The sequence below is a fragment of the Labeo rohita genome, chromosome 3 (assembly GCF_022985175.1).
Source record: "Labeo rohita strain BAU-BD-2019 chromosome 3, IGBB_LRoh.1.0, whole genome shotgun sequence".
In the NCBI taxonomy this organism is placed as follows: Eukaryota; Metazoa; Chordata; class Actinopteri; order Cypriniformes; family Cyprinidae; genus Labeo; species Labeo rohita.
Window position 1 is genome coordinate 1,636,038 of NC_066871.1, and position 27,520 is coordinate 1,663,557.

At 34.9% G+C, this 27,520-nt stretch overlaps 1 protein-coding gene across 2 annotated transcripts in view; it reads right to left on the reverse strand.

Annotated features, from left to right (window-relative positions):
• Nucleotides 1–2,331: 2,331 nt before the first annotated feature.
• glis2b (GLIS family zinc finger 2b) overlaps nucleotides 2,332–27,520 on the reverse strand; it is a 56,027-nt gene continuing 30,838 nt past the window's right edge. The window contains exons 2-7 of one of the 2 annotated variants that reach the window (XM_051103261.1): nucleotides 11,793–12,009; nucleotides 11,579–11,709; nucleotides 8,582–8,764; nucleotides 8,360–8,493; nucleotides 7,108–7,226; nucleotides 2,332–7,033 (exon numbers count right to left, since the gene is read on the reverse strand). In XM_051103261.1, the coding sequence (XP_050959218.1) occupies nucleotides 6,315–7,033; nucleotides 7,108–7,226; nucleotides 8,360–8,493; nucleotides 8,582–8,764; nucleotides 11,579–11,709; nucleotides 11,793–11,982 (1,476 nt within the window). In that variant the 5' untranslated portion in view covers nucleotides 11,983–12,009 and the 3' untranslated portion in view covers nucleotides 2,332–6,314. Of the gene's footprint in view, nucleotides 7,034–7,107; nucleotides 7,227–8,359; nucleotides 8,494–8,581; nucleotides 8,765–11,578; nucleotides 11,713–11,792; nucleotides 12,010–27,520 lie in introns of both variants that reach the window. The other variant, XM_051103250.1, reaches the window with a different exon arrangement.

The following is a 27,520-nucleotide window of genomic DNA, read 5'->3' on the forward strand; positions in this document are numbered from 1 at the left end:
TAATGCTTTTTTACGACTAGCAAAATGTTGCATTGCTGTAAACAAAAATGAAGTCTAGACAAAACTTTGGATCTTCAAAGCAGTTCTGGGTGAATGAATTCACTGTATGTTACCAAGTGGATTTTATTCTAGTAAAATGTCCTTGTATCCGGTGTCCATCTTTTTGTCAGCTATGAAAGGAAATGAAAGATCAAGGTTAAAAACCCAGACTAGGTTAATAAGTGAATTTGTCACACAAATTATTATGTTTAAGTTTTGTGGCAGTACTTTAGAAACAGTATTTTAAAATGTATCTCAGTATAATGTCTGGTTTAACTGTAAACAGTCTGTGGTAATCAACAGTGTGCGGCTGATTAAGTTTTTCTGAATCCAGAATATTCCTTAAAATCTTGATGCATTTTACCTTTATTTAAGCAGGACTTTTAGCAGAGTCACACTATAAGAACTGTCAGAGAAGCCATGTTGCCATTTGAGTGATCAATGAAATTTGCTGTTTGTTGATGCACTATTACTGTAATGGCATTAAAATGTATTTATTAAATAATTATTAATGTGATTATGTATAGCTACTATTATTTAAAGTTTTATTTTAAAGGGTTTTTTTTTCTTCCATTTTCAACCCCAGTATATGTACACTGCTGTTCAAAAGTTTGGGATAGGTACGATTTTTAATGTTTTTTAAAGGAATCACTTCGGCTCATCAGGGTTGCATTTATTTGATCTAAAATAACAATAAAGAACAGACCGATTGTGAAATATTATTACAATTTTAAATAGCAGTTTTGTATTCTAATGCATTTTAAAATATAATTTATTTCTGTGATGCAAAGCTGAGTTTTCAGCATCATTACTCCAGTCTTCAGTGTCACATGATCCCTCAGAAATCATTCTGATATGCTGATTCATTATTAATGTTGAAAACAGTTGTGCTGCTTAATATTTTGTTGGAACCTGTGATACTTTTTCAGAATTCTTTGGTGAATAAAAAGTAAAGTACAGCATTTATTTTAAATAGACATCTTTTTTAACAATAGAAGTCTATAACAATAGTGTATATTGTTAAAAAAAAATTACATTTTACATATAAGCTGTTCTTTTTAACATTTCATTCAACAAAGAATCCTGAAAAAAGTATCACAGTTTCCAAAAAAAATATTAAGCAGTTCAACTGTTTCCAACCTTGATGATAAATCAGCATATTAGAATGATTTCTGAAGGATCATGTGACACTGAAGACTGGAGTAATGATGCTGAAAATTCAGCTTTGCATCACAGAAATAAATTCTATTTTAAAGTATATTAAAATAGAAAAACATTATTTTAAATAGCAATAATATTTCACAATGTTACTGTTTTTTCTGTATTTTTGATCAAATAAATGCAACTTTGATGAGCAGAAGAAATGTCGTCGTCTTCAAAAAAAAAAAAAAAAAAAAAAAAAACTTTTGAACAGCAGTGTATAATAAATGTAGTCTGCACATTTAAAAAAAGAAATAGCTTAACTGCATAACATAGATCAAAGAGAGCTTCAAAATTATGTGATCCAAACCAGTAGAGTGTATAGGTAATTTCTGATTATTGAAATCTGCAATGTCAGTGTTTGTTCAGGATTAAATATGAAATGTTGGTCATATGAGGTCATAAACACTAACTGTTGCAGTGTTATGGGATCCTCACAAACACTGTTTACATTAGAATCACTGTTATGTATATTTCAGTTATTCAAAGAGAGATTAGTCAGAAGCATTAGGCAAAAGCAAATAGATGGATGAGCCAAGAAAAATAGTTCAACATCTCATCCGAGGCTGAGACTTAATACTGTAAACATTTCAGCCCTCTGTACATGAATATCCCAAACATTCAGCCAAAAAAGATGCAGCGAGGCGCAATGTATCAAATGCAAATTTATTAAACATTTGTTTCTTTTATTTTCATTGACATCCTTATCAATATCGTAATAAAATTCCTCTAAAACAGGAGCACACACCTATGTTGTACCAACTGGAGACTTTTACAGCTCTAAAATTCTGCATGTTCGGCTTCAGAACATGACGCTGGGAAAAAATATATATTTATTTTTATATATATATTTATTTTCATATACTGTATTACATCTACATTTCAACTATAATAAAAGGCACTTGGAAAAAAATTAAAATACTGATATTAAAATATCTCAAAAAATGTGCAAAAAAGGAAAAAATAAAAATGGATGCTGGCCTTTCCAGGCCATAGTCTTTTTGTTAACCCTTTGTGCATCTCTGTGGCACTTCAAGAATGTGTCATTAGTTTATTTTAGGAACGTACAAACATCTTTACGTTTAGTGTGAGTTTACTTTTTTTTTTTATTCTAAAGTGGTGCTTAATTTATGTACCGTTTATAGTTTCTGACATCATTGGAGTTTTACTGCAGCGAAATTTTCTAATTTTAAATATCTAGCTATGACATCGTCCCTGCCATTCAATTTATTGCTTCAGTCTCTCACATACAGTTGCAGCAAATTTGGAGTCATTGGGAATGCACCATCATTTTGTTAAGGCCTTTGGAGTCTCCTGTGTGAAACAGTGCGGCCGTTTTCAGAGTGCTCAAAGGGTTAAAGGTTCAAACAGCTTATCTGATATTGAACATTGATGTAGACCTTGACAGGTCTGTGTCAGAATCAGCTTTCTCCAGCCAACGACATGAGGAAAGCAAGTAGGAGAAGGTGGACAAAGATTTCAGATTTGTCGGAAAGATGCAAGGGTTAATAAACGTCATTTCCGGTAAAGTCTCCTAAATACATGCTGATGTCAAAGCTCTCCAAATCTGAGAGGATTGTGTTTGATTACTGCATGTTTTGTAGAAGGACAAGGTTAGCCTATTCTTGGCACTAACTGAATAAATAAAAATAATCTGGGGCCGTGTAAGGGTTGGCGGCCTACTTTTGAAACTTGGCGCACAGTCAAGACATGGACAGTGGTGGCATTTTTTCTAGCAGTGATGCTAGAGCGAATGAAGGAAGCACTTGCTGTGCATTTTTTTTTTTCAATTTCACCCAGTAATTCTCAGATTTTAGGTTCAGTTGGACATCCATTGTGGACATTGGTTGAATGTCCATTATGCAGGACAGATGTATGTAAACTTCAAACATCATTATGGGCTAAATGTTAGGGTTTCTTATTCAAACCCTTATCGGTCACGATATCCTGTCATTTCTCTCTCTTTCCTCGTGGTTCACTAGCTGGAGAAAGCCGAACACAAAATAGCGATAGCAGAAACGAAGCAACTTCAACATCAGGAAATGTCACGTCCATAAACAAAACAAAACCAAAAAAGTCAGTAAAACAAAATAGCATTAACTGTATAGTTTCCACAAACAATAAAACAAAAATAATTATGGAATAAGACTCTGAGTGTAAAAATGGTTTGGAGGGGAGGGCAGGGTACATGCTTTAAGGAAGTGCGACTGTTTTAGTCGGAATGTTTTTACATTACATTCGTTTGTTCTCTAAAAAATATTTCTCCCAATCTTTAAGTAATGGACATTACTAAGAGAGATGCTCTAAGTATGTCATCTCCGTTACAGAAGTACTTCTCCTGAGAAGACAGAGACTGTTGCGCGCCTGAGTTCAGGAGAGAAGACTTAATCAAAAATGTTATTTTAATCTGAATGAGGTCTTGATTGTGATAGGTCGATCATCAATGGAGGATAACAAAGACTGTGTCAAGTCTCTCTCACATGACCCACTTCAGGATCTCAGTGCACCTTTCAACACAAGAATCATACACCACTTTGGCGTTTCAGATAACATCATAAAAGTTAGAATATGATTATGTGCCTTAAAGGTTGTTTTGTGCATGAAATATAGCAGTGATTTTCATGTATCACATAATGGCACATCATGCAACTGGGGAAACTCATGGCAAATAGGGTCAAATTTGAAATTTTTAGTACTTGGAGCATCGCCTACAACTCCATTTGTGTCAGGTGACGTCAGGAGTAATGCTGAAACTTCAACAGTTTGATGCATTGGAGAATGTTGATGTGGGTCATGTGAAAGGGTCTTAAATCAAAATGCTATCTTTTGGCCACCTGAATAGCGCTTTCTGCATTTTATCATCAAGTCCCTACTTTAATCTCTGGGTATATGATTTGAGTGATTTAATATGGGGCAAACTGTGAAAGCAAAGTTATTTTAACCAAACTAGGCCCTTAATCGTTGCAGTGCACCCAAACTGGTGCACTGCATGTGTCAGCATGTTCACTAGGTTGTGGATAACGATTTTTTTAAACATTCCACTATTCTGCATCAGCCAAAAGTTCTTTGTTCTACCCTGCCGTGCTAGTATGCTGCAAAGCAGGACAATACTGTTAAATCTGGCCCTTGGTTCAGCTAGTAGTGTGCAGTACAAATGATGACCAGAAGATGGCACTGTTTACAACGGTGCCATGTCCTATGGGGCGTTAGCATGACCGCTTGGTGAGTTTGTGCCCTTGTATGACTTAAAACTCAGTCAGTCTGAGCCTTGTGTCTGTAAATCTCTTATTCAACAAAATAGAGCTACTCAAGGTTTCTATTTCCTCCTCCTCAGAGGACAGATTGTCGTTCATACTTATTCAAAAATCTATGCTTACATTGCAGTGACACAGCTAGCAGCAAATGCAAGGTTTGTCATATAGCTTGCAATAGCATTTAGTTCACTTGCAAGGGATGCAGAAGGAGCCCGCTAACCGGCGGTGGGACTCTGGACAGTCTGAAGCAGGGGTGTCCATTCCACTCCTGCTCCCACTGTCTGGGAGAGTTTAGCTCTAGCCCTAAATCAGGGGTAGGCAAGTTCGATCCTAGAGAGCTACTGTCCTGCAGAGCTTAGCTCCATCGCTAATCAAACCCACCTGAACAAGCTAATCAATGTCTTCAGGATTACTAAGGCCGGGGGTGCCCAAACTCGGTCCTGGAGGGCCAGTGTCCTGCAGAGTTTAGCTCCAACCCCACTTAGACACACCTGAACCAGCTAATCAACCTCTTACTAGGCATACTAGAAACTTCCCAGCAGATGTGTTGAGGCAAATTGGAGCTAAACTCTGCAAGACACCGGCCCTCCAGGACTGAGCTTGGGCACCCCTGATTAAGGCTATAAGCAGGTAAGGGCTGGAGTGAAACTGGACAGTGGCCCTCTAGGACTGAACTTGCCTACTCCTGCCCTAAGTAAACACACCTACACCAGTTACTCAAGGTCTTCAGGATCACTAGAAACTAGAGCCAGGTGTGCAGGAACTTACTCCACAGGAAAGTGGCATTCCATGGCCAGAATTGGACACTACTAGTCTAAAGGGTACAGCAGATGCTGATTGATGGCAAGACTGCTCTCAGCTGACCTATGACCTCAGCACCCCTATGCAAACCAGACCAAGCCCATGCGATCTAGCCTTAAAGATCTCTAGCTCGCTACGCTCGGAGGTCTTTTCATAACGCACGGAATGGCTTGAAGGTCAGTTCCTGAAGAATAATAGCATACATCTGTGTCTTTAGTGTGTTGCGTACACTGTCGTCCAAAAGTTTTGCTTACGCATAAATACAACTGTCTCTTGAAGCAAGGGCACAGATTCCGAAGTCTGCCGTTTAGATCAGTGCTCTCATAAAACAGAAAAAGAAGTGTGTAAGACTTGCCGTCCGAAGCTGCTTCTGGAGGGCCAGTTTCCAGCAAAGTTTAGACCAGGGATGGGCAACCCTTAAATTCCACTGTCCTGCAGAGTTTAGCTCCAATAATTTAGAGTTTAGCCTACATATAATTTCCTAGTAATCCTGAAGACCTCAATTAGTTTAGTTTGCATGTTTGATTAGGGTTGTAACTACACTCTGCAGGACAGTGGACCTCAAGGACCAGAATTGCCTACCACTTGTTTAGCCCCAAACCTAATTAAACACATCTGAATCAGTTAATCAAGCGCATCAGGACTACTTAAAACTTCCAAGCAGGTGTGTTAAGTGCCTAACTCTCCAAGAAGGTGTCCTTCCAGAAGCATGACTGGACAACCCTGATAATAAGATAAGCAAGAAAGATAAAGAATGGAATGGAGGTGAATGTTTGGCCCCTTTCTGAATTGTTACACTAATTTCACTTTAAGATACCATCCCTATTACCACAAGAAACAGGTAGCTGTGTCCAACCAGAAGGTAAAAATGAGAACTGAAGTAGCGTTAAAAGTTGAATATGGTGTCACCTCCAAGCAGAACTGCATTTGCTTTGTGAAAACCCCCCATAGGCTTGCCTCTGACCTCTGACCCCTGTTCCACCCCCACCCTTCCCCTGCCGTTCCTCTGGAATGTGGCGCTCAGTTGACCACAGCTGGCTTCAGCACCACCGGACCAGAAGGGATGACAACCCAAGACAGAGGGTCGTGGGACGCCCCCGTAGACAAGTTGAGAACTCCGCCGTGGATCTCGTCCTCACCCTCCTCGCCTCTGGCCTTGCCCTTGCTATGGTCCCTGCGCTCTGAGCCCAAAATAGGCACCATGGGCAACCCCAACGTGGAAGATGAGAAGGTAGGAGACAGCAAAGGTGACTTGGCCAGGCCAAGCGGGGAGCCACCGAAGGACAGGATGGACGTCCCCCCAAGCCCAGCTGGAGGGGAGCTTGGGCAGCCCAGCGTGCTCAAGTCCAAGGGGCGGGGACTGAGTGGGGACAAGGGGAGGGAGCCTCCGAGACCCGGCAGACCGTGACCACCCAGGAGAGCAGCGGCAGCACCAGGAATGATGATGTGGGCCCCACTGACGTAAGTCAGCTCGGATTCTTTCCCTGCCCCTGCTATCTGCCCCGGCTTCATCAGTGAGCCCACCCCACCTGGGCCTCCCTGCTCCTGGGCTACAAAGTGCCCATGAGCCTTGATATGCTTCCTCAGGGAGCTGGGGTCCGTGTACCGTTTCAAGCAGCCCACCATCTTGCAGTAGTAGGGCTTGTCCACATAATGTGTGCGCGTGTGTTTGAAACGGTCACTGGAATTGGAGTAGCGCTTGTTGCAGCCTTCGTAAGGACAGATGTAGGGCTTCTCTCCTGAAATACAAGCACCAAATTAGCCAGGTCATCCAATATTACGTATCTATCCGTAGATTTAACTTGGTACTGACCTGTGTGCGAACGGTTGTGAATCTTGAGGTTCTCAAGTCGGGAGAAGCTCTTGTTGCAGGTGGGACAGCGGTGAGGTTTCTCATTGGTGTGAGTGCGGATGTGTATCAGCATCTTGTACCTAATGATGCAGACATTAGATTTAAGATATGTCCTAGGTCAGAGGTGCCCAAACTTGGTCCTGGAGGGCCGGTGACTTGCAGAGTTTAGCTCCAGCCCCAATTAGACACACTTAACCTGCTAATCAAGTTCTTGCTAGGCATACTAAAAAGTTCTTGTCAGGTGTATTGAGGCAAGTTGGAGGTAAACTCTGCAAGACACCGGTGCCTCCAGGACTGAGTTTCGGCACCCCTGTCCTAGGTAAAACTTGAAAGTCCCCCCTAGAGGCTGCAACTGCAAAATTTCTACCAACAAGATTAACAGAACGCTCTAAATCAGGTTGACTATGAATCATTTGGCACCAACAGGGGCCAGTAGTATAAACTTAGCCTCTATGTTAAGCTCAGTCTTAAGAACTAGATCAACCAGCAGTTAGCCAAGTGGTAATGAGTTTTATTTTTGGCATTCAAATTAGACCAGTCTACATTTTTATAGGGGCTTTCACACCACATAGTTCTAAGAACTCTCTAGAGACCAATTTTCATCCTCGGGCCGTTTTCCTGATTGCATTTGGACCGGCAGCAGGAACTCTGAAGCGGCCAACAACGTCTATATTCGTGGCATTTACAAATGTAAACAACCAGTGAATTGAGGAGCTGTTTTTGTTGTGTGCCGTGGGTTTTGTGATGTAAACGCACAATTTACGTGACTGAAATAGCATGAAAATATGACTAAATCTCCTATGAAAACTTGCAGTGTTACATATCATCGAGGATGGGAAAAGAATACAATGCTGCAGACAATAGGTGGCTAAACGCCGGTTACCACTGTTTTCCATGTTCGTGGTGTAAATATGTTTACATGGCTTTTTAAAAATGCTGGGTAGCTGGAGTTTCGTATGCATTTGGCCAATCGGTGTACACGTACGTTACTGGTAGTTCCTATAGAACTGTTTTAGACCCTACTCTGAAGTATGAGCTAATTTAGTTCCCCCAAACGGAGTTCATAGAGCTAAATACGTTTGAGTACTTCTGCCAGTAGTTCTAGGAACTATGAAAAGGTTCCTCCAGTGTGAAAGCTACAAAAAGGTAATGACAAGTCTTAAAGAAAGCTACATTTAACAGATGGACAGAAGAGTGAACACAGTAAACACACCTGGCATTGAATCCCCGTCCTTTCCGTGCACATCCCTCCCAGTGGCAACAGTACCCAGAATCCTTCTCAGGCTTCACGTGGAAGTCATTGACGTGATCCACCAGGTCTTGCAAGGAGTCAAAAAATAGGTGGCACTGTGACAAGAAAACATGGTCAATGAGCTCAGGTGAAAAATACACATTAGCACTTAACCATTAGTGTTAAACTGCTTCAATTTCTCACCTTTCTCCAGCGACAGGCCAGCTGTTCATCTGCGGAGAGGTCTGGAGAAGCTCTCGTGTCCTTGGGCTGCCGAATGAACATCGATGAAGGCAGGTGAAGCCCTCCTCCACCTCCAATGGGCACGAAGAACTGGAACGCTTGAGACGTGGCCCCTCCCTCCACATAACGGATATGAGCCGAGTCCTGCAGGAACAAAACCAGAAAAGGCAAACATAATTCCAGCCTCTTTATCTTTTTTACAGCAGGCCAGCGATTCTAGTAATAGCTGTTAAACTCAGTAACAGGAGCTACAGGAGGTCCGTGTTCTGTAATCGCCCTCTCAGCGGGAGACTCTTATGAGCGTTTTGCTGGATGTGGCGGCTCGTCCTCTCCGCGTTTCTGCCCCCAGCTGTGCTGATCTGAGCTAATGCTCAGCCACACTTTACACTCAACCACAGATTCGAGACTTTAATGAGAGAAAGCGAAATGGCAGGGCACCAATAAATGTAACAAATGTAATAAATGATTTTGCACAAGTACTAAGCACTAAGATAAAGAGTTTCAATAAGCTGCATAATCATAGTCATCATCATTTATGAGTTATGCGGCAAGTATGAGCAATAGTAATAGTGTTGCTTGGGAAGGGTTAATTAGAGCGGAGACAACGCTGGTTTTGACTAGACAACAGTGTCAGGGCTGTCTGGGAAGGTTTCAGCTATGTGAGAAATGTGCATGGAAAATCACGTAAAATTAGGCTCATCTAAGACCTGGCCACTGTTCATCCATTGGCTTGAAGGAGGGGTGTCAGGCATTGGAGACACACATAGGCACACAAAAAGCCATGCATCTCGCTCCCAATTCAATTTCGAGCGAATTAAATTAAGCAGAAAGAGCTCTGTGTGGCTGTACCTCGCTGTAAATCTGATTTAAACCCGCGTCCCATCCGTCAGCCTCCATGGACTGAGAAAGAGAGGCACTTTTGTGAAGGGACACAGGGGGCATTTGATAAGAAACACCCATTTTGGGTCACAGAGTCTAACAGTCTCATGTTGAAGGAAGGTGGGGGACGGTCCTGTGCATTTAATGCACACGTGCTTAGACCCAAACAGAACTTGGGTTGCTAATGAGTCCCTGTTGTTGCTCCTCACCTCTCTTGAAGCGTAATGAACAAGACAGCTCAAGAAGTCTCATTTAAAAAGCAGCAGACCAAGTTTATAGCTAATTATAGTACATTTAAAGGGATACTGCAAACTAATTTTAGTTAAGACATCTACAAATGCATAAAATGAGATTTACTTAAGACTGAATAAGATTTTAAGATGTGTTTTTAGGGAACTTATCTTTCATCTTTTTACCTATTTTTACAATTCAGAATAAGAAGTTTTTGATGTTTTTGAATGAAGTCTCTTAATACTCATCAAGCTGTATTTATTTGATCAAAAATATAATAAAATCTGTAATAATATGTTTTCTAAATTAGTATATTTTAAGAAACTTCTGAAAGGAGAAAAAAAGATACATTTTGTGAAATGTCTACATTTTAGACAATCTTAATCTTGAATTTTAGATATTTTAACTAAAGAAAAATTAAAAAAAGACCTTAAAAGTAATTTTCGCAGTGAAACAAATGGTATGTGGGATACAACTCAAAACGTCACCAAAACAGATCGTAAAACTGAAAAAATAGACTGTTTTTGCTTGCGTTTAACTCTGAAGTATTGTAAGTTATACAGTTTAAGTCAAAAGTTTGCATACACCTTGCAGAATCTGCAAAATGGTAATTATTTTATCAAAATAAGAGGAATCATAAAAAATTCATGTTATTTTTTATTTAGTAACCTGAATAAACAATGAAAACATAAAAGATGTTTATATATAGTCCACAAGAGAATAGTTGTAAATGACCCTGTTCAGAAGTTTACATACACTTGATTCTTAATACTGTGTTGTTACCTGAATGATCCACAGCTATGTTTTTACTTTTTTATTTTTTTTTTTTTTTAGTGATAGTTTATTATTAGTATTTTTTTTTTTCATGAGTTCCTTGTTTGTCCTGAACAGTTAAACTGCCTGCTGTTCTTCAGAAAAATCCTTTAGGTCCCATAAAATCTTTGGTTTTTCAGCATTTCTGTGTATTTGAACCCTTTCCAACAATGACTGTATGATTTTGAGATCCAACTTTTCACACTGAGGAACAACTGAGGGACTCATATGCAACTATTACAGAAGGTTCAAACACTCACTGATGCTCCAGAAGGAAACACAATGCATTAAAAGCCGGGGGGTGAAAACTTTCAAAGTTGGAGATCAGGGTAAATGTAACTTATTTTGTCTTCTGGAGAACATGTAAGTATCTTCTGCAGCTTCTGAAGGGCAGTACTAAATGAAAAAAACATGATATTTAGGCAAAATAAGAAAAATGTACACATCTTCATTCTGTTCAAAAGTTTTCACCCCCCAGCTCTTAATGCATTGTGTTTCCTTCTGGAGCATTAGTGAGTGTTTGAACCTTCTGTAATAGTTGCATATGAGTCCCTCAGTTGTCCTCAGTGTGAAAAGTTGGATCTCAAAATCATACAGTCATTGTTGGAAAGGGTTCAAATACACACAAATGCTGAAAAACCAAAGAATTTGTGCGACCTGAAAGATTTTTCTGAAGGACAGTGAACAGTTTAACTGTTCAGGACAAACAAGGGACTCATGAACAACTATCACTAAACAAACAAAAAAAAAAAAAACACAGCTGTGGATCATTCAGGTAACAACACAGTATTAAGAATCAAGTGTATGTAAACTTTTGAACAGGGTCATTTTTATAATTTCAACTTCTCTTGTGAACTATATGTAAACATCTTTTAGGTGTTCAGGTCAGTACTAAATAAAAAATAACATGCATTTTGTAATTTGGTAAAATAATTAACATTTTGCAGATTCTGCAAGGTGTATGTAAACTTTTGACTTCAGCTGTACTTCTGAGTACCCATGTACATGTGCTCTTCTCTAGCATTGTTGACTCACCCCGGGGAAAATGTGAGTTGATCCATTTCCATTGGAGAGATCCGGAGAGCAGGCGGTGTTTCGGGAGGACGGGGACATGCTGAGGTCCACGGCGGGTGGTGTGGGGGTCTCCGACTTGTCCTGCAGGACACCTGCTGATACACAATCACAATTCTGTTATTTTCTTTGCATTTATGGTGTTTTATAATATGACATACTAGAGTGATTTGTTTACCTGTGTGTGGAGACGCAGGAGATGCTGGAACGATGACGGCGGTTCCGTCGTCTGCCATTCGCAGTTGCCCCGCCCCCTTGGCGTGAATGGGAAAGGGAGTGAGAGTGGGCGGAGACCTGGCACCTCTGTCCCGCCCACTGATCCGCCCCCTCGGCACTTTCAGGTCCAGCGGCTCGTCTAAGGACAGCATGACGGCATGCGGACCGGAGCCTGCAATCTGCACACACAGACACAGAGAGAGAAATTTAGGTAAGGACATTGAAACTTTCACACAGATCCTGTAACAGCAGGAGAGTTGTTGCATAAGAGCAGTCGGCATTCATAACACCACCATGATTTTTATTATGGAAAAGTGAATCCATTAGTAACTCCCTTAAATGGACCAGAGCCTTTCTATAATTTGATAGTTGTCATTCAAATAGAGAGGTGTGTTATGGACATATTTTTAAATGTAGTATGTTTCAGTGTTATTTTAGCATTATTTATATACTATTACAGCTTTTATTAATATTTTAACTTTTATTTTTATATTTTCAGTTCATTTTAATTATAGTTCAAAGTTTTTATAGTTTTAAAATATTACTATTTATAATTTCCTTAGATATTACTATTTATATGCTATTAGTTTTTATAATTTTGAATTAGGTTTTATTTTTAGTTTTCATTTTAATTATAGTTAAAATGCTCTAGATATTTTAAAATATTACTATTTATAATTTCTTTAAATATCATATAACTATTTATATGCCATTATAGTTTTTATAATCATTTTGAATGAGCATTTATTTTTATATTTTCAGTTTTCATTTTAATTTTAGTAAAATTTGTAGTAATTGTGCTCTTGTAATTTGTATTAGTTTTAGATGTTTTAAAATATTACAATTTATAATTTCCTTAGATATTACAATTTATATGCTATTATAATTTATAGAATCATTTTGAATTAACTTTTATTTTTTTGTTTTCATTTTAATTGCAGTTAAATTTTTAGTAATTGTGCTCTTGTAATTTTATTAGTTTTAGATAAAATATTACTAAATATTACCATTTACAATTTCCTTAGGTATTACATTGTTATTATAGTTTTTGTAATAATATTGAATTAGCTTTTATTTTTATATTTTCAGTTTTCATTTTAATTATAGTTAAATTATTGTTAAAATGTAATAGTTTTAAAATATTACTATTTATAATTTCCTTAGATATTACACTGTTGTTATTGTTTTTAAAATCATTTTGAATTAACTTATATTTTTATATTTTTTTATATTATATTATATTTTTATATATTTTTTTTTCATTTTAGCTACATTTTTTTGTTTTAGTTTTTGTTTTTTTAGCAGTTTTGCATACTTTATATGTATAATTTTCAAATATTTTTTAAATATTACTATTTAGGTTAAATTTATTTTTATTTCAATTTTATTTTAATTTATATATATTTTCCAGTAATTTTATTTCTTTAGTTTAAATAAAAAAAATCATCTAATGACCTTGTTTTTATCTCACATATGAGCATTAAAAATAATAAACATTATGAACAATAATAAACTGAGGACAAATCACTTAATTAAAATTAAAAAATTAACAATATCTGCCAATACCTAGGTTTTTTTTTTTTTGGTGGTTCTGCTTTTTGCTAATGATATTTAGATCGCTTATAATTAATTACAAATAACTTGTTTTTATAAATGAATTGGTTTTTAAATAGTCTGATTTAATGTCCTATTTTTTTATTTACTATTTAAAAATGGTATGTGAAACTACATATTATATACATATCTTAGTTTGGGCTCAAAATATATATATTTTTAAACAAATAACACCTTTATTCAGCAAAGATGCATTAAATTGAGCTGTTCCTTTGAACTTTCTGTTTATCAAATAATTAAAAAAAACCACAAAATGTATCAGTTTCCACAAAAACATTAAGCAGCGCAACTGTTTTCAACACTGGAAATAATCAAAAACGTTTCTTGAATAAATCAGCATATTAGACTGATTTCTGAAGGATCATGTGACACTGAAGACTGGAGTAATGATGCTGAAAATTCAGCTTTGATCACAGGAATAAATTACACTTTACAACATATTCACATAAAAACCAGTGATTTTAAATTGCAAAAATATTTCACAATTTTACTGTTTTTACTGTATTTTTGTTTGAATAAATGCAGCCTCAGTGAACATAAAAGTCTACTATATGTGTTTATTAGTACGTCAGGAAACAAAAGTTAATTCAGCGAGTGCTTTTGAGGTACTCTAAGTAGTCTACTCCGTTATATGGAAGCAATTTGCATGCTCTGCATAGCATGCATACTATATAATGCAGAAAGTAGCACGTTTATGTGCCGTTGTCCTGAGACATTCATACTTTGCAAGCAAGTTTTTCTCCCTTTTGCCCATTGTCTTTCTAACCAGCACACACACACGGTCAGCCGGTCTGAAAAAACATCCCCGATCTCACACAATTACTTCCACTAGCTTCCCCTCGTTCCCCCCGCACATACTGTCCTCACAATTACACCCATTGCAGCTTCCACATTCCTCCCGACTGCATGCGAAATACAACGTTCGCAGAGCTCCACCTCAAACCACAGTTTCACATCTCTTTCTGCGTGACATATAAGCGCAGACGCGTGCTTCCAGCGGCGCTCAATGGCTCTTTGAGAGGGTTTAGCTTGTGCCAACACCAGGAAGGTCAGCGAGGTGAAGGCAGCGGGTCACAGAGTTCAGCAACCCGGCCTAAAGGGCCAATACTCAGCAGATAACCGCACACAGAGCTGCATTATCAAGCAGATCTGCGTCCTCGGCCCCCCACAATGTCTCAGCCGCGTCCTGAAATGATCTGCGTCCTCTCGGAAAGTTCTCAAACACTCCAATTTTTGCTCTTTGATGCTCTGCCAAAGAAACAGACAGGCAGTTTTTTTTAGTTGTCCTGAAGAATAAACAGGTTGCGTCACGGCAGGAGTTAATGTGCAATCCGTAGTATCTCCAGCCGTCTGGTGTGTGGACTGAACCTGTGCTATCTCAGACCGGGTGGGGTTGGAGATGTGATATGTGTGGTATGTTAGGGGTTTAGTTAATGATTTTCACATAATTGTGTCTCAATATGGCGGATAAAGACGCACTGCTTTGTAACTGGACTCTATTGTGTGGTCTGAGCATCCAGTCAGAAGCTAAAAAAGGCGTTCACAGCCCATTTTACTTCTGTAATACCACATATTTTTGAGTGAGTTTGGACAGTTGACAAGAAAAACATGCAGGGAAGGACTTGATTTTATCTGTTGGGTTTACTCCACCAGGTGGTTGAACAATAAGAGGCATTGGGACCTCAGCTGAATGGGAAACTTGTTTTATATTTTTGATTTTAAGACTATGAAGGTTCACATTTAAATGTATTATTTATTTATTTTTTGGAATAGCATCCAATTGTAGGGATGCAAAATACCATATCACTTCTCAACCTATTTTATTTTATTTTATTTTATTGTTATTTTATTGTTATTTTATTTTATTTTATTTTATTGATCAGTGTTCATATTGAATATCGTCCAGTATCTAATACTGAAATCGTTTCATATTTTGATTTATTTTGTTATATTATTTTTTATTTTATTTTATTTCATTTTATTTTATTAATCAGTATTGATATTGAATATTGTTGTCATTTTATTTTATTCATCTTATTTTAATTCATTTTTTATTTTATTAATCAGTACTGATATTGAATATTGTCATCCAATTTTATTTTATTCATCTTATTTTAATTATTTTTTTATTTTATTAATCAGTATTGATATTACATATTGTCCAGTATTTAATACTGAACTCGTTTCACATTTTGATTCTTTTATTTTAGTTTATTGTAATTTAATTTATTTTTATTATTTAGCAATTTTATTTTATTTTATGTATTTTATTTTATTCATCAGTATTGATATTGAATATTATCCAATATTTAATACTGAACTCATTTTAGATTTATTTTATTTTATTGTTTTATTATTATTAATCAGTATCGATATTGAATAGCATTGTCCAATTTGATTTTAACCATCGTATTTTGTTTTAATTTATTTTATTGAATATTGAATATTATCTAATATTTAATACTGAACTTGTTTTACATTTTGACTTATTTTATTTTTTTATTTTATTTTATTAATCAGTATTGATATCGTATACCGTTGTCCTATTTTATTTTATTTTATTTCAGTATAGATATTAAATATTGTCCAATATTTAATACTGAATAGATCATGCTTATTTCTGCCTATGAGTGTTATTTTAGTACTGATAAGCTATTATACTTTTTAATATTTTGAATTAGTTTATATTCTTTATATAATATATTCTTGTCTTTTTTTGTTATTTATATCTTCATGGTTATTATTTTTCTTTATGCCATTTTCTTTGTTTAATACTTTTTAATGTAGTTTTAGTCATTTTAGTACTATCAAGTCAATAAGAAAGAAAAATGTTGCCTTGCCAACTAGTAAAAATAATAATAATAATAATAATAGGATTTTTATTTAATTAATAATTTAATATAATATAATAATTTTTTTTCGAAGTCATTTTTTTTGTTTGTTTGTTTGTTTTACTTAAATAATCAAATAATCAACATCCTTAAGATTCTCTTGTACCATTTTGGTTTAATTTTATTAATTAAAAGTATTTTAATTAATAATAATAACACAAAACATTATAGAATTTTAAAATTATATATTTGTTGGTTATCTGCCATAACACTAAAATAATTGTCCATGTGAGCCAGAATTTGAATATCAGTGCATCTTCTAGTCAGTTTTGTTTTTTAAGTTTGTTTAATAGCTGTCATAACAATCAAAATAATAAATCAAGATATTACTTTTCTGAAGAAGACAGTAATATTTTGTCAAGTGTATGTTGTGATGGAGATGAGGGCGCTCAGCCCTGGTTCTGGTTATCTGTGGCCCTGCTGTTCAGTTTACTGCTAACAAAACTGCCTGTAATTTTCCATTGAACTCAAAGACCTTGATTAGCTGCTTCAGGTGTGTTTGATTAAAGTTCAGCCTAAGCTCTGTCAGAATGTAAGACCTCCAGGGAGTTTGGAAATCATATTTATAATGTGTGTTCGAGTCATTTTGGTCAGTCTGATATAAACATGCTGACCAATTTAACATTTCTTTCTCTCTCTCTCTCTCTCATTCACTTCCAGATAAAGGATGCATTTGGGGCGCCAGTGCAACAAAGTGAAGAACAAAGCATGTGCATTATGCATGCAATATCATGCATAATGCACATATAAAATGCTCGCATGCTGCCAAAATGAACGATAGGAAAATGTGGTTGTGCAAAGCTATTGACTCCCAAACATGGCTAAATGAATGCGCGCAAACTCAATTGTATACAGTTAAGATTCACAATGAAATCTTACGATCAATACCAATTACAGTAGCCAGTAGCTCCCACATGGTTCATTCAGGAAAGCCAGAATTTTCCATAACGAAAGAGCTGTGCGCACTAGTTACTTACGGCTCCATGTGTAAACCATTACTAGTCCGTGCCTTAGGCCAGCTGCAATAAATCATTTCTTCCTTATTTTAATTAGCCCTCCAAATGGTCCACGTCTGACCCCCCTCACATTCGAGGGGAGGAATGGTACGATCCAGCCGGTTTGAGGAGAAGATTCTGGAAGAGGATTGAGATGTTGGGGTTTTTGTACTGACAGGTAAAAGATGAATGGCTCTGAGGTATGAAGCAGGTCAGGGTTGTGTGCTTTTTGACAGGATACAGATTTATAGCGCAGGACAGTCATACGGCTTCATACATGCCTGGATCAGCCACATCCCGTCTGAGGTTAAAGATCGGCCAGATTGCTACACAAAAGCAGTAATTTCTATGAATAATAAGGAACTTGACATCATAATATAACACTGAGGGGGAAAGCATTTCAGTGTTTTTGAGACGATAATACAAGACAATCAGAATTTCTTTCAACTTGCATTAAAAAAAAAACCCTGTTCATTAATAATAATTATGTAATAATTGTCAATTAGTCAGCTGTTTGTTGACTTAATTGTATGTATTTGTATGTTTTTTTTTCTTCTATAATTGTTTGAGGACTTTTGTACTTAAGTACACTACCAGTCAAAAGTTTTTGTTCAAAGAAGTCTCTTCTGCTCACCAAGCCTGCATTTATTTGATCCAAAATTCAGCAAAAGCAGTAATATTTTGAAATATTTTTACTATTTAAAATAACTGATTTCTATTTAAATATATTTTAAAATTTAATTTATTCCTGTGATGCAAAGCTGAATTTTCAGCATCATTACTCCAGCCTTCAATGTCACGTGATCCTTCAGAAAATCATTTTAATATGCTGATTTGCTGCTCAAGAAACAAGTTTTATTATTATTATTAATTTTTAAAACAGTACTTTTTTTAGGATTCTTTGATGAATAGAAAGATCCAAATATCAGCATTTATCTGAATTAAACAGCTTTTGAAACATTATACACTATACCATTCGAAAGTTTTTTTTTGTTGAAAGAAATTATAGAAATCAATACGTTCATTTAGCACGGATGCTTTAAATTGATCAAAAGTGATGACTGAAACATTTATAATGTTACAGAAGATTTTATTTTAGATAAATGCTGTTCTAAACATAATAATAATATATATGTATATATATATATATAATAATAAAATTAAAAATCTTACAGTTCAAAAACTTTTGACTGGTAGTGTAAGTATTAGTTTTAGCTGTCATATCTAAATTAGTATCAAGAATTGTAAAATTTCACTGTTATCTAATATTTAACATCATAGCAATCTTATTTCCAGCCAAATATACTTGATATATATCATTATCAGATTTGTCATAATGCCCACTCCTAATCATTTTAAATAATTGTAATTACAATGCTGGCCAAAATAATCATAATTATGATTTCTTCTATATTTGACCAACCCTTTATGTATTTATTTGTGTGTACTTCATAGGGAGTTTAATAAAATAAGCCTCTTTTTCTTAGTCTTTTTTACTTCTTTTTGTAAAATTTAAAATGTTACATATACTTGGAATATTTTTCCACTTCTAAACAGTTTTTAACTTGTTTAAATATTTATTAAAAACAGGATTTGCAATATGTACTGAGATTTTTTGGACAAATTGTTTTTTATAAAATGTTTTTCACCAAGCTTGTATTTAATTGATCCAAAGTACAGCAAAAACAGTACAATTTTGAAATATTTTTACTATTTAAAATAACTGCTTTCTATTTCAGTATATATTAAAATGTAATTTATTCCTGTGATGCAATGTTGAATTTTCAGCATCATTACTCCAGTCATATGATCCTTCAGAAATCATTCTAATATGCTGATTTCCTGCTCAAGAAACATTTATTATTACTATCAGTGTTTACAACTATCTAATATTATCATTACTCCCAGTTTTGATCAATTTAATGTATCCTTGCTGAATAAAAGTATTAATTTCTTTAAAAAAACCATTGTAATGACCCCAGATAGTACTGCGTGTTCACAAGATGATTTCTCTGTCAGAGGTTGCAGAGTTCACTTTACGTTAAGTGTCATATAAAGACATAAATAGCAAAGTAATGATTACAGATGCTAAACCAGATGCATTTGCAGTCTGCATTTGCCTTGATAAGAATTTATTGGCTATATTACAAGACGTCTTGCAATATTTAATAAATGAACTCATTTAACCAAGGCAAAACCATGGTTTTAGTGACGACTATTATTAAGGCGTTTCAGTATCTTTTATGCAGTGCACATGTGCCGACTGGAGAAGGTAAATATTAGCCTCAGTCGCTACGAGTGCTGCTCTATATCTTTCAAGCAATCGTATTTAAACACAGCTTTTATTTGTTCACCTCAGAAAACCTCTGAACGAACTCAACGGTTTGTGTCGCAGGGAAACATTCGCCGCGGAGGTGCTGGGCTGAGACGGAGCCAGGCGGTAGCGCTCGAATGTGAAGTTTTGGGAGAAGGTGTTGCTCTGCCCCATGCAGACTTCCCACCCCACCGTGGGCCTGGCAGGGCTTTAAAAGGCAGCATTGTCCGTGTCCCGCCACCCCCTCGCTCCTCTCCCCTGTAGAGTAAACACGGGCCGCAGCAGCTGAAGGAGAGCGCTTGGAACGGGACGCTGGCTTCCACATGGTGCGCCGTTGAATGAAATGTTTGTGCCTCTGCTGTGACCCCGACAGCCAGAGGCCTCGACGCCCAGACCCCTTGCCCTTCTCGCCCCCCTGCGGAAGTCACCAAATCTGCCATTTCCTGGGTAAGGGGCGATGTGGGCAAAGAATGGGGTCAAGATAAGGCAGGGTCAATGGGAGGGTATAGGTTTCATCGACTCTGTGAGGTCAAACCTCTGAGCTGATCCTAATTAACCCAAGATTTCGGAGCGCCACGGGTCACAACATGCTCAGCGCGATGTATTTCTGATCGTTTTTGTGAGCTGAGTGCACATGAACATCACTACAACTAAATCTCCGGTGGGACGTTTTGTGTCAGAAACTTTATTTGTGAATGTACAGTTCAGCTTACTGTTATTATTGTTAAGTACAAATACAGAAATAAATAAATAAATAAAAACATTTAATTAAATTATTTGTTAACTTAAAAATAAATAAAATAAAATAAAATAATAAACTAAAAAAATATAAAATAAAATAAAATAAAATAAAATAAAACAAAATAATAAAAGATGGAAAACTTGGACTTGAAATTCTGTCTTGGCAAGTAACTGAAGCAAGTTTGAGTGCTAAAATTACTAAAACGTAAACATAAATAATTAAAACTAAATACAAATATTTAAAAAGACAAATATTAGTTAACAAAGTTTAGCTAAAAATTGTAAATGAAAATTAGAAACTAACTAAAATAAGTTTAAATACTAAAATTACTAAAACTAAGTCTTAAAAATTAAATAATAAAAAAAAAAAGTTAAGCAGCTCTCAAAATGAATATTTGTTTTTTATACTTTTATTTATAATATCGTGATGTCTAAATTCAGTTTTAGCATTTAAAACTATTGGTTTGACTTAATTTTAGTAATTAAAAATCAGTTTATTTTATTTTTTAACACAAAATATATAATATTAAAATTAGACAATATTAATATTTTTTAAAAATAATAAAAATTACAAAAACACATGAAATTACTTAAACTTGAATATAAATTAAACCTAAATAGAAACAATAAAGAAACTGAAACAGGTCAAAATGAATATTTGTCTTTTATACTTTCACTTCTAATATTGTGGCGTCTAAATTCTATTGTAGCATTTAAAACTACTGGTATGATTTATTTTAGTAATTAATTTTTTATTATTATTAACAAAATATTAGAGAATTTTAAAATTAGAAAATAGAAATATTTAAAAAATCATTAAAAAAATCATAAAAATGACAAAAACACATAAAATTACTCAATCTTAAATATAACTTAAACCTAATTAAACTTATAATATTGTGATGTCTAAATGTTATTGTAGCATTTAAAAAACTAAACCTAAAACTGTTGGTTTGTTTTAATTTTGGTAATTAAAAATATATTTATTTTCTTTTAACAAAATATTATAGAAGTTTAAAATTAGAAAATAGAAAAAAAACAATTACAAAAACACATAAAATTACTAACATTTAAAACATAAATAATATTATAATATATAATATAATATAATATTATAAAAAATATAATAAATTAAACCTAAATAGAAATAATAAAAATTATCTTTAGCAATCTCAAAATTAATATTGTAATAATAATAATAATAATAATAATAATTAATAATGTCTAAATTCTCTGGTTTGATTTAGTTTTAGTAATTAAAAATCAATTTATTTAATTTTTAACAAAATATTACAGAATTTTAAAATGTAAAAATATAAATATTTTTAAAAAATGAGAATAAAAATGACTTAAATATAAATTAAACCTAAACAGAAATAATAAAAAAAAATATCTTCAAATAAATATTTGTCTTAGTCTTAAACTAAGTTTAAGTAGTAAAGTACTCAAAACTATTGGTTTGTTTTAATTTTATAAATTAAAAATCAATTAATTTTTTAACACAAAATAAAATAGAATTTTATATTTTAAAAATATAAATATTAAAAAAACAAATAAAAATTACAAAACATAAAATTACTAAATTACTAAATGTTTCCTTGGCAATTAAATTAACACTTAAATATAAATCTAACCTAAATTAGCAATTTTAAAAAAAAACCTAATAAAAATGACAAAAGCACATTAAACTTACTAAAACATAAACTAAAATGAAAATAAAATGTAATATATCAAAAAAAAAGCAAATTCAAAATATTAATAAATACTGCAACAGTATATAAATAATACTAAAATAATACTAATTTAGCTTGGTATGCATTGTGCATTGTGATGCAGTGATGAGGTTATAATCTGATATAACCGGACTACGTTTCCCATAATTCTCTGTGGCTGCAAAATGTGGATTAAACACTAGTGCACCAATTGTGCACTAAATGCTCATCCTTTGCTTTTCATTTTGTTGGTGCTAAAAATGCACATCATGTAATTGCAATTCTGAACTTGTAAGTCTGCGCTTCCCAGGAGGACTTGCGTCTGGGTGATGGCTGTACTCGTTGTTGAATGGCGGCTGGTGTGCGATTGTGTGTTTTACGAGCCAGCTGTTGGGTGTGAGTGTGAAGCGCATGTGTTTTTGAGTGCGAGTTCCTTTGTACTGAACTGAGGGTGTAACTCAATATTCCCAGTGCTCTGGCCCTGGGAGGTCGTCTACAGGAGAGCTTTTTACCCTTTACAAATACACACAAACCAGATTGGACTCATATCCTGACATTCAAAAACCTCGTGCAAGCTCTCCAACAGCACAAATACATGTAGAAACGTGTTTGAGATGTGTTCGCTCATCACTGCCACACCAATATTGAAAGCAAAACGGACCTGCAGGTGTTCAAGGACTCCGGTTCACCCTCCCTCACATATATTGTGTGTTTGTGTTATGAATACATCTCAAACGCTGCAAAAAATGCTTGTTCTTGTCACGTGCAAGTGATATTGACAGCTAGCAGTTGAAATGGAAACTGCAGTCCAAATCCAAAATATTGAAAAGAGTTGTTTTTCTCGCCCCGTCTTCCTTAGACTCAACATGTGGGTTGCCAGATTGAGGACATGCAAAAGGGACGAGCGCAAGGTGAAAATCAAGTAAGTTGATTTATCCGTGTTTTAATATGCCTCTACAGGGCGCTATGCTTACTTTTCTCTTTAAAAACTTTAAAAAAAAAAAAAAATTAGGTCCACAGTCAAAATTTTAGGAGCACCTTTTAATACATAATCAAAAAATCTGATCAAAATTTAATACATAATCAAAAAATCTGAATCATTGACTCACTAGATTCGTTTAAAAACGCATGTTCATTCATTATCGAAACACCACTGTGTTTGAATGTAGATGTGCAGTTGTGACTTGTTTCAAACTATTTTTGATGATGAAAAAGAGCAAAATCAGCTAATAGTGTTATAGTCAGACAACTTTATTTAACTGTTGTATTAAATCAGTATCTCATGCATAAACTCCCTTAAAAATCATTAAAATCACTCATCTTATCTTATACTCATTATTCACATGCGTGTAGGTTACCTACGTGCATTTTAGAGCGGCTCCGTTCACAGTAAATGCTGCTTAAACAAACTGTTATCATTTACATGCGTGGAGTATTTTAAACCCCATCTGTGCATGTTGTTGCGAGTTTGGGTTTATTATAACATTCATCTGGAAACGCAATGTGCGTTATTTCATCAGATTTGTAAGGTAAATCATTTATAAACCTACACAAACACAGGAGAATACATCATTGTCTTTCTCAATATGCTAACTGTTTAATCGCAATTTCAAAATATAAGTTTAAACCTCACTCTGCGTTTACACATTTTGATGTCCATATATATTTAAGAAGTTACAGTGGCTGTAGGTTTTCTATCATAAAATAAATGCCAAATATTAAAGATTAAGTGAACATTTGAATTAAATATTGTTGAGTATAAAACACAGATTAGATCGCGCAGTTGAGTGTAAAAACAATCGTCAGGCCGTTGGTGCACTCTGCATTATTTTTTTTAATAATGCATAATGTACATTAGCTCTATTGTTTGTAATACATTATGTATTATAATAGTTTTGTTCAATAAAACCATATGATTTCTTGCTTTTGATACTTTATTTGAACTACATATTCTTGCTATTATATGTATTTTAAGTAATTTTAAAGGCTATTGTTCACTTAGGTCTATTTTTATTACTACAAAAAAATATCTATTATAATTATATATAAAAATAAAAATATATATAATCAACAAAGCTCTCTACACAGCACAATGAATCTCTTATTTACACTCTCTCTACACTTTGTTTCTGAAAGGATTCATGAGATATGTCTGTGATACATTACTTAACGTAGCAAAAACGCATAGAAACCTTTGAAATTTTCAAATGCGACTGAAATTGTCACACTGTAGAGCCCTGCTTTAATCATAAATCTTTTTAGAAGAATGCTGAAGCTTTTTTCTCTGACCCAGATTGTTTACTCGCTTCTATGGCTGCAATATGCTGCATTTTCCAATAACTGGCAACCCAGGGTTCCAAAATACTACTGGGTAAATTGGCAGTGGGCGGAGTCACACAGACATTCCGAAATGGAACACACTGTCTGTAACACTGTCTTTTGGAGATACAATGTAAACTTAAGAAATTTCTAAATATCTGCAAACATATTGTGGTATTTTTAGGATTTACTACATCCAAATTGGTAGTAGCATATATCAGTAAACACCCTAATATGACATACAGAATAAGCTATTTGAGTAGTGTACATAATTCAGATTTATTTAAGAAAGACCTCTTCCCAGCAACCAAATTATTATGTGAAATTTAGTGGAAAAGTGTCTGGATTTGATCTGTATTCATAAGGCTACCCACACACTAATTCCATGTCTGCATTGGCATTAGTACCGCTGCATTTTGGCCGGATTTAATGAGCATGTGGCCAGCTGGTTGAAACGATGGTTGTAAATGCAGGCGGTCAGCTGGTCATGTTTTTTAGTCGTCCGTATGTGTCCGCAATCATGAGTTTTCATGAGAGACCACCTGCAGGTGATGAAACCTGCTGAAATTCTACACCGCTGCTAAAAAAAAAACACTCTTCGTCAGAAAAAAAAGAGGGTTTTTTTCCCCTCAGAGATGTCCCACACCTGAAGGGCTTTGTCTGGACCTGCTAGATGGTCTGGCTTGGGGGCTTAGTGTGGCCATTAACAGGTCTCAAACAAACTGTCATTTGTTTGTGCTGATTTTTTTAGATTCTGAGGCTACATATAATGAATGCAATGGTTTCTAAAAGAGACTTACAGTCTGATGCCAAAGGAAACTCAAGATTTTGCCATGGACTTTAGGAAATAGCTCCTCCAAAAATGATTATTGTTTCATCATTTACTCACACCATGCTATTCCAAAATGGTGTGATATGTTTTTACAGTTTCACTTCAGTTTTGTGTGAACTATTCCCTAAGTCTATTGCAAAATCGTAAAAAAAAATTAAAAGCAGTCTAACACAAACACAATCCACCACTGTAAATGTACCAAAGTGCAAATCAGATTTAAAAGACACTTTATACAGTTTTGCTTTTTTTTTTTTTTTTTTTTTGTCCATTATGAAGCTCGACTTCACATGCTCACTATAAACTAGGGGTGCAACGATTCCTCAATTCTATTCAAGTATTCAATATTAAAAAAGATGATCGGTGCAGGTTTAATATATGCACTTTAATTATTCACATGCGTGTAGGTTACCTACGTGCATCTCAGAGCGGCTCCGTTCACAGTAAATGCTGCTTAAACAAACTGTTGTCATTTACATGCGTGGAGCATTTTAAACCCCATCTTTGCATGATGTTGTGAATTTGGGTTTATTATAACATTCATCTGGAAATGCAATGTGCGTTATTTCATCAGATTTGTAAGGTAAATAATTTATAAACCTACACAAACACAGGAGAATACATCATTGTCTTTCTCAATATGCTAACTGTTTAATCGCAATTTCAAAATATAAGTTTAAACCTCACTCTGCGTTTACACATTTTGATGTCCATATATATTTAAGAAGTTACAGTGGCTGTAGGTTTTCTATCATAAAATAAAGGCCAAATATTAAAGATTAAGTGGACATTTGAATTAAATATTGTTGAGTATAAAACACAGATTAGATCGCGCAGTTAAGTGTAAAAACAATCGTCAGGCCGTTGGTGCACTCTGCATTATTTTTTTTAATAATGCATAATGTACATTAGCTCTATTGTTTGTAATACATTATGTATTTTAATAGTGTTGTTCAATAAAACCATATGATTTCTTGCTTTTGATACTTTATTTGAACTACATATTCTTGCTATTATATGTATTTTAAGTAATTTTAAAGGCTATTGTTCACTTAGGTCTATTTTTATTACTACAAAAAAAATATATATTATAATTATCAGAATCGTCAGAATAATTGACAGATTACTCGATTACCAAAATAATTGTTAGTGACCGTCAAAATTCAAAATTTCTTCTTTTGTGTTTCACAGATTAAATGTAAAACACTTTTGGACAGACAAAAGGGTGAGTTAGTTGACTTTTAAACTTTAATTTATTTTTTTAAATAATAATCTTCCAAAAATGGTTTTAAAGCATGTTGCCATCCAACTTATTCTTCAGCGTAGACCTATGGGTGAGACTTGCAGTTCATTATCCGCTATAGGGAAAAATTGAGAAGACTAACGACGTGCAGAAAACGGTAATGTTTGCACTACAAACCAGCGTGTTCATTACTAAGATAATGCTTTAAAATAATATGGTAAGACACACCAATTTGCAATATCAAGCAGGAAAACAAGCTTTTTTGTACAGCTAAAAATAACTGGACGCTGGAAGCCAGTCCCATAAAATTTACAAATGGCCATGTCCGCTCTTACAGGAAAAATAAGGTGGATAGGAGAAATTTCACATTCATTGATCCTTTAAAACACTTACTGTATCTGAGCATTATCTTTTTCACTAATGCACAATACCAAGAACCTATAATGTATACTAAATAATGTATTGATATTTTTTTCATCTCTGTAGCAAGTCAAGAACCTTATACAGAAAAATCTGGCTTAGGAGACTCTGCATCTTAAAAGTAAGGTTCTAATTAGAACAGCTGAACATTCCAATGGCATTGAAGTGTATTTAAAAAAAAAAAATTCCAAAGAACTTTGGAAACGGTCTATGTTCTGGTGGTTTAAACAACCCAGAAACTAAAACATAGATCTGAAGAGCCTTCAATGAAACAAAAAGAGCCATTCCAGAACTTATCTACTTATGTACAGCCAAAAAGGTGTTGTGAAGAACCCTTGAGGAACCTTTAAGAGGTTTTATCGCTTTAACTATATTTCTCTCTCTCTCTCCTTTCCTGACCTTCCCTGCGGCAGACTGACCCCACCTCTCCTGACGCACATACACCCAAACCATAGTACGCGTCCACCCCTCCTCCTCTGGCACACACACATAACACACAGTCCCGAAGCTGAGAGATTTTTTTCCTGCCGCCCCTCCACCTTCAGCCAGCCGCCTTCTCAGACAGGAAACCTCAGTTTCCACTCCGCCTCCACAGGGCCCCTCTCTCGCTTT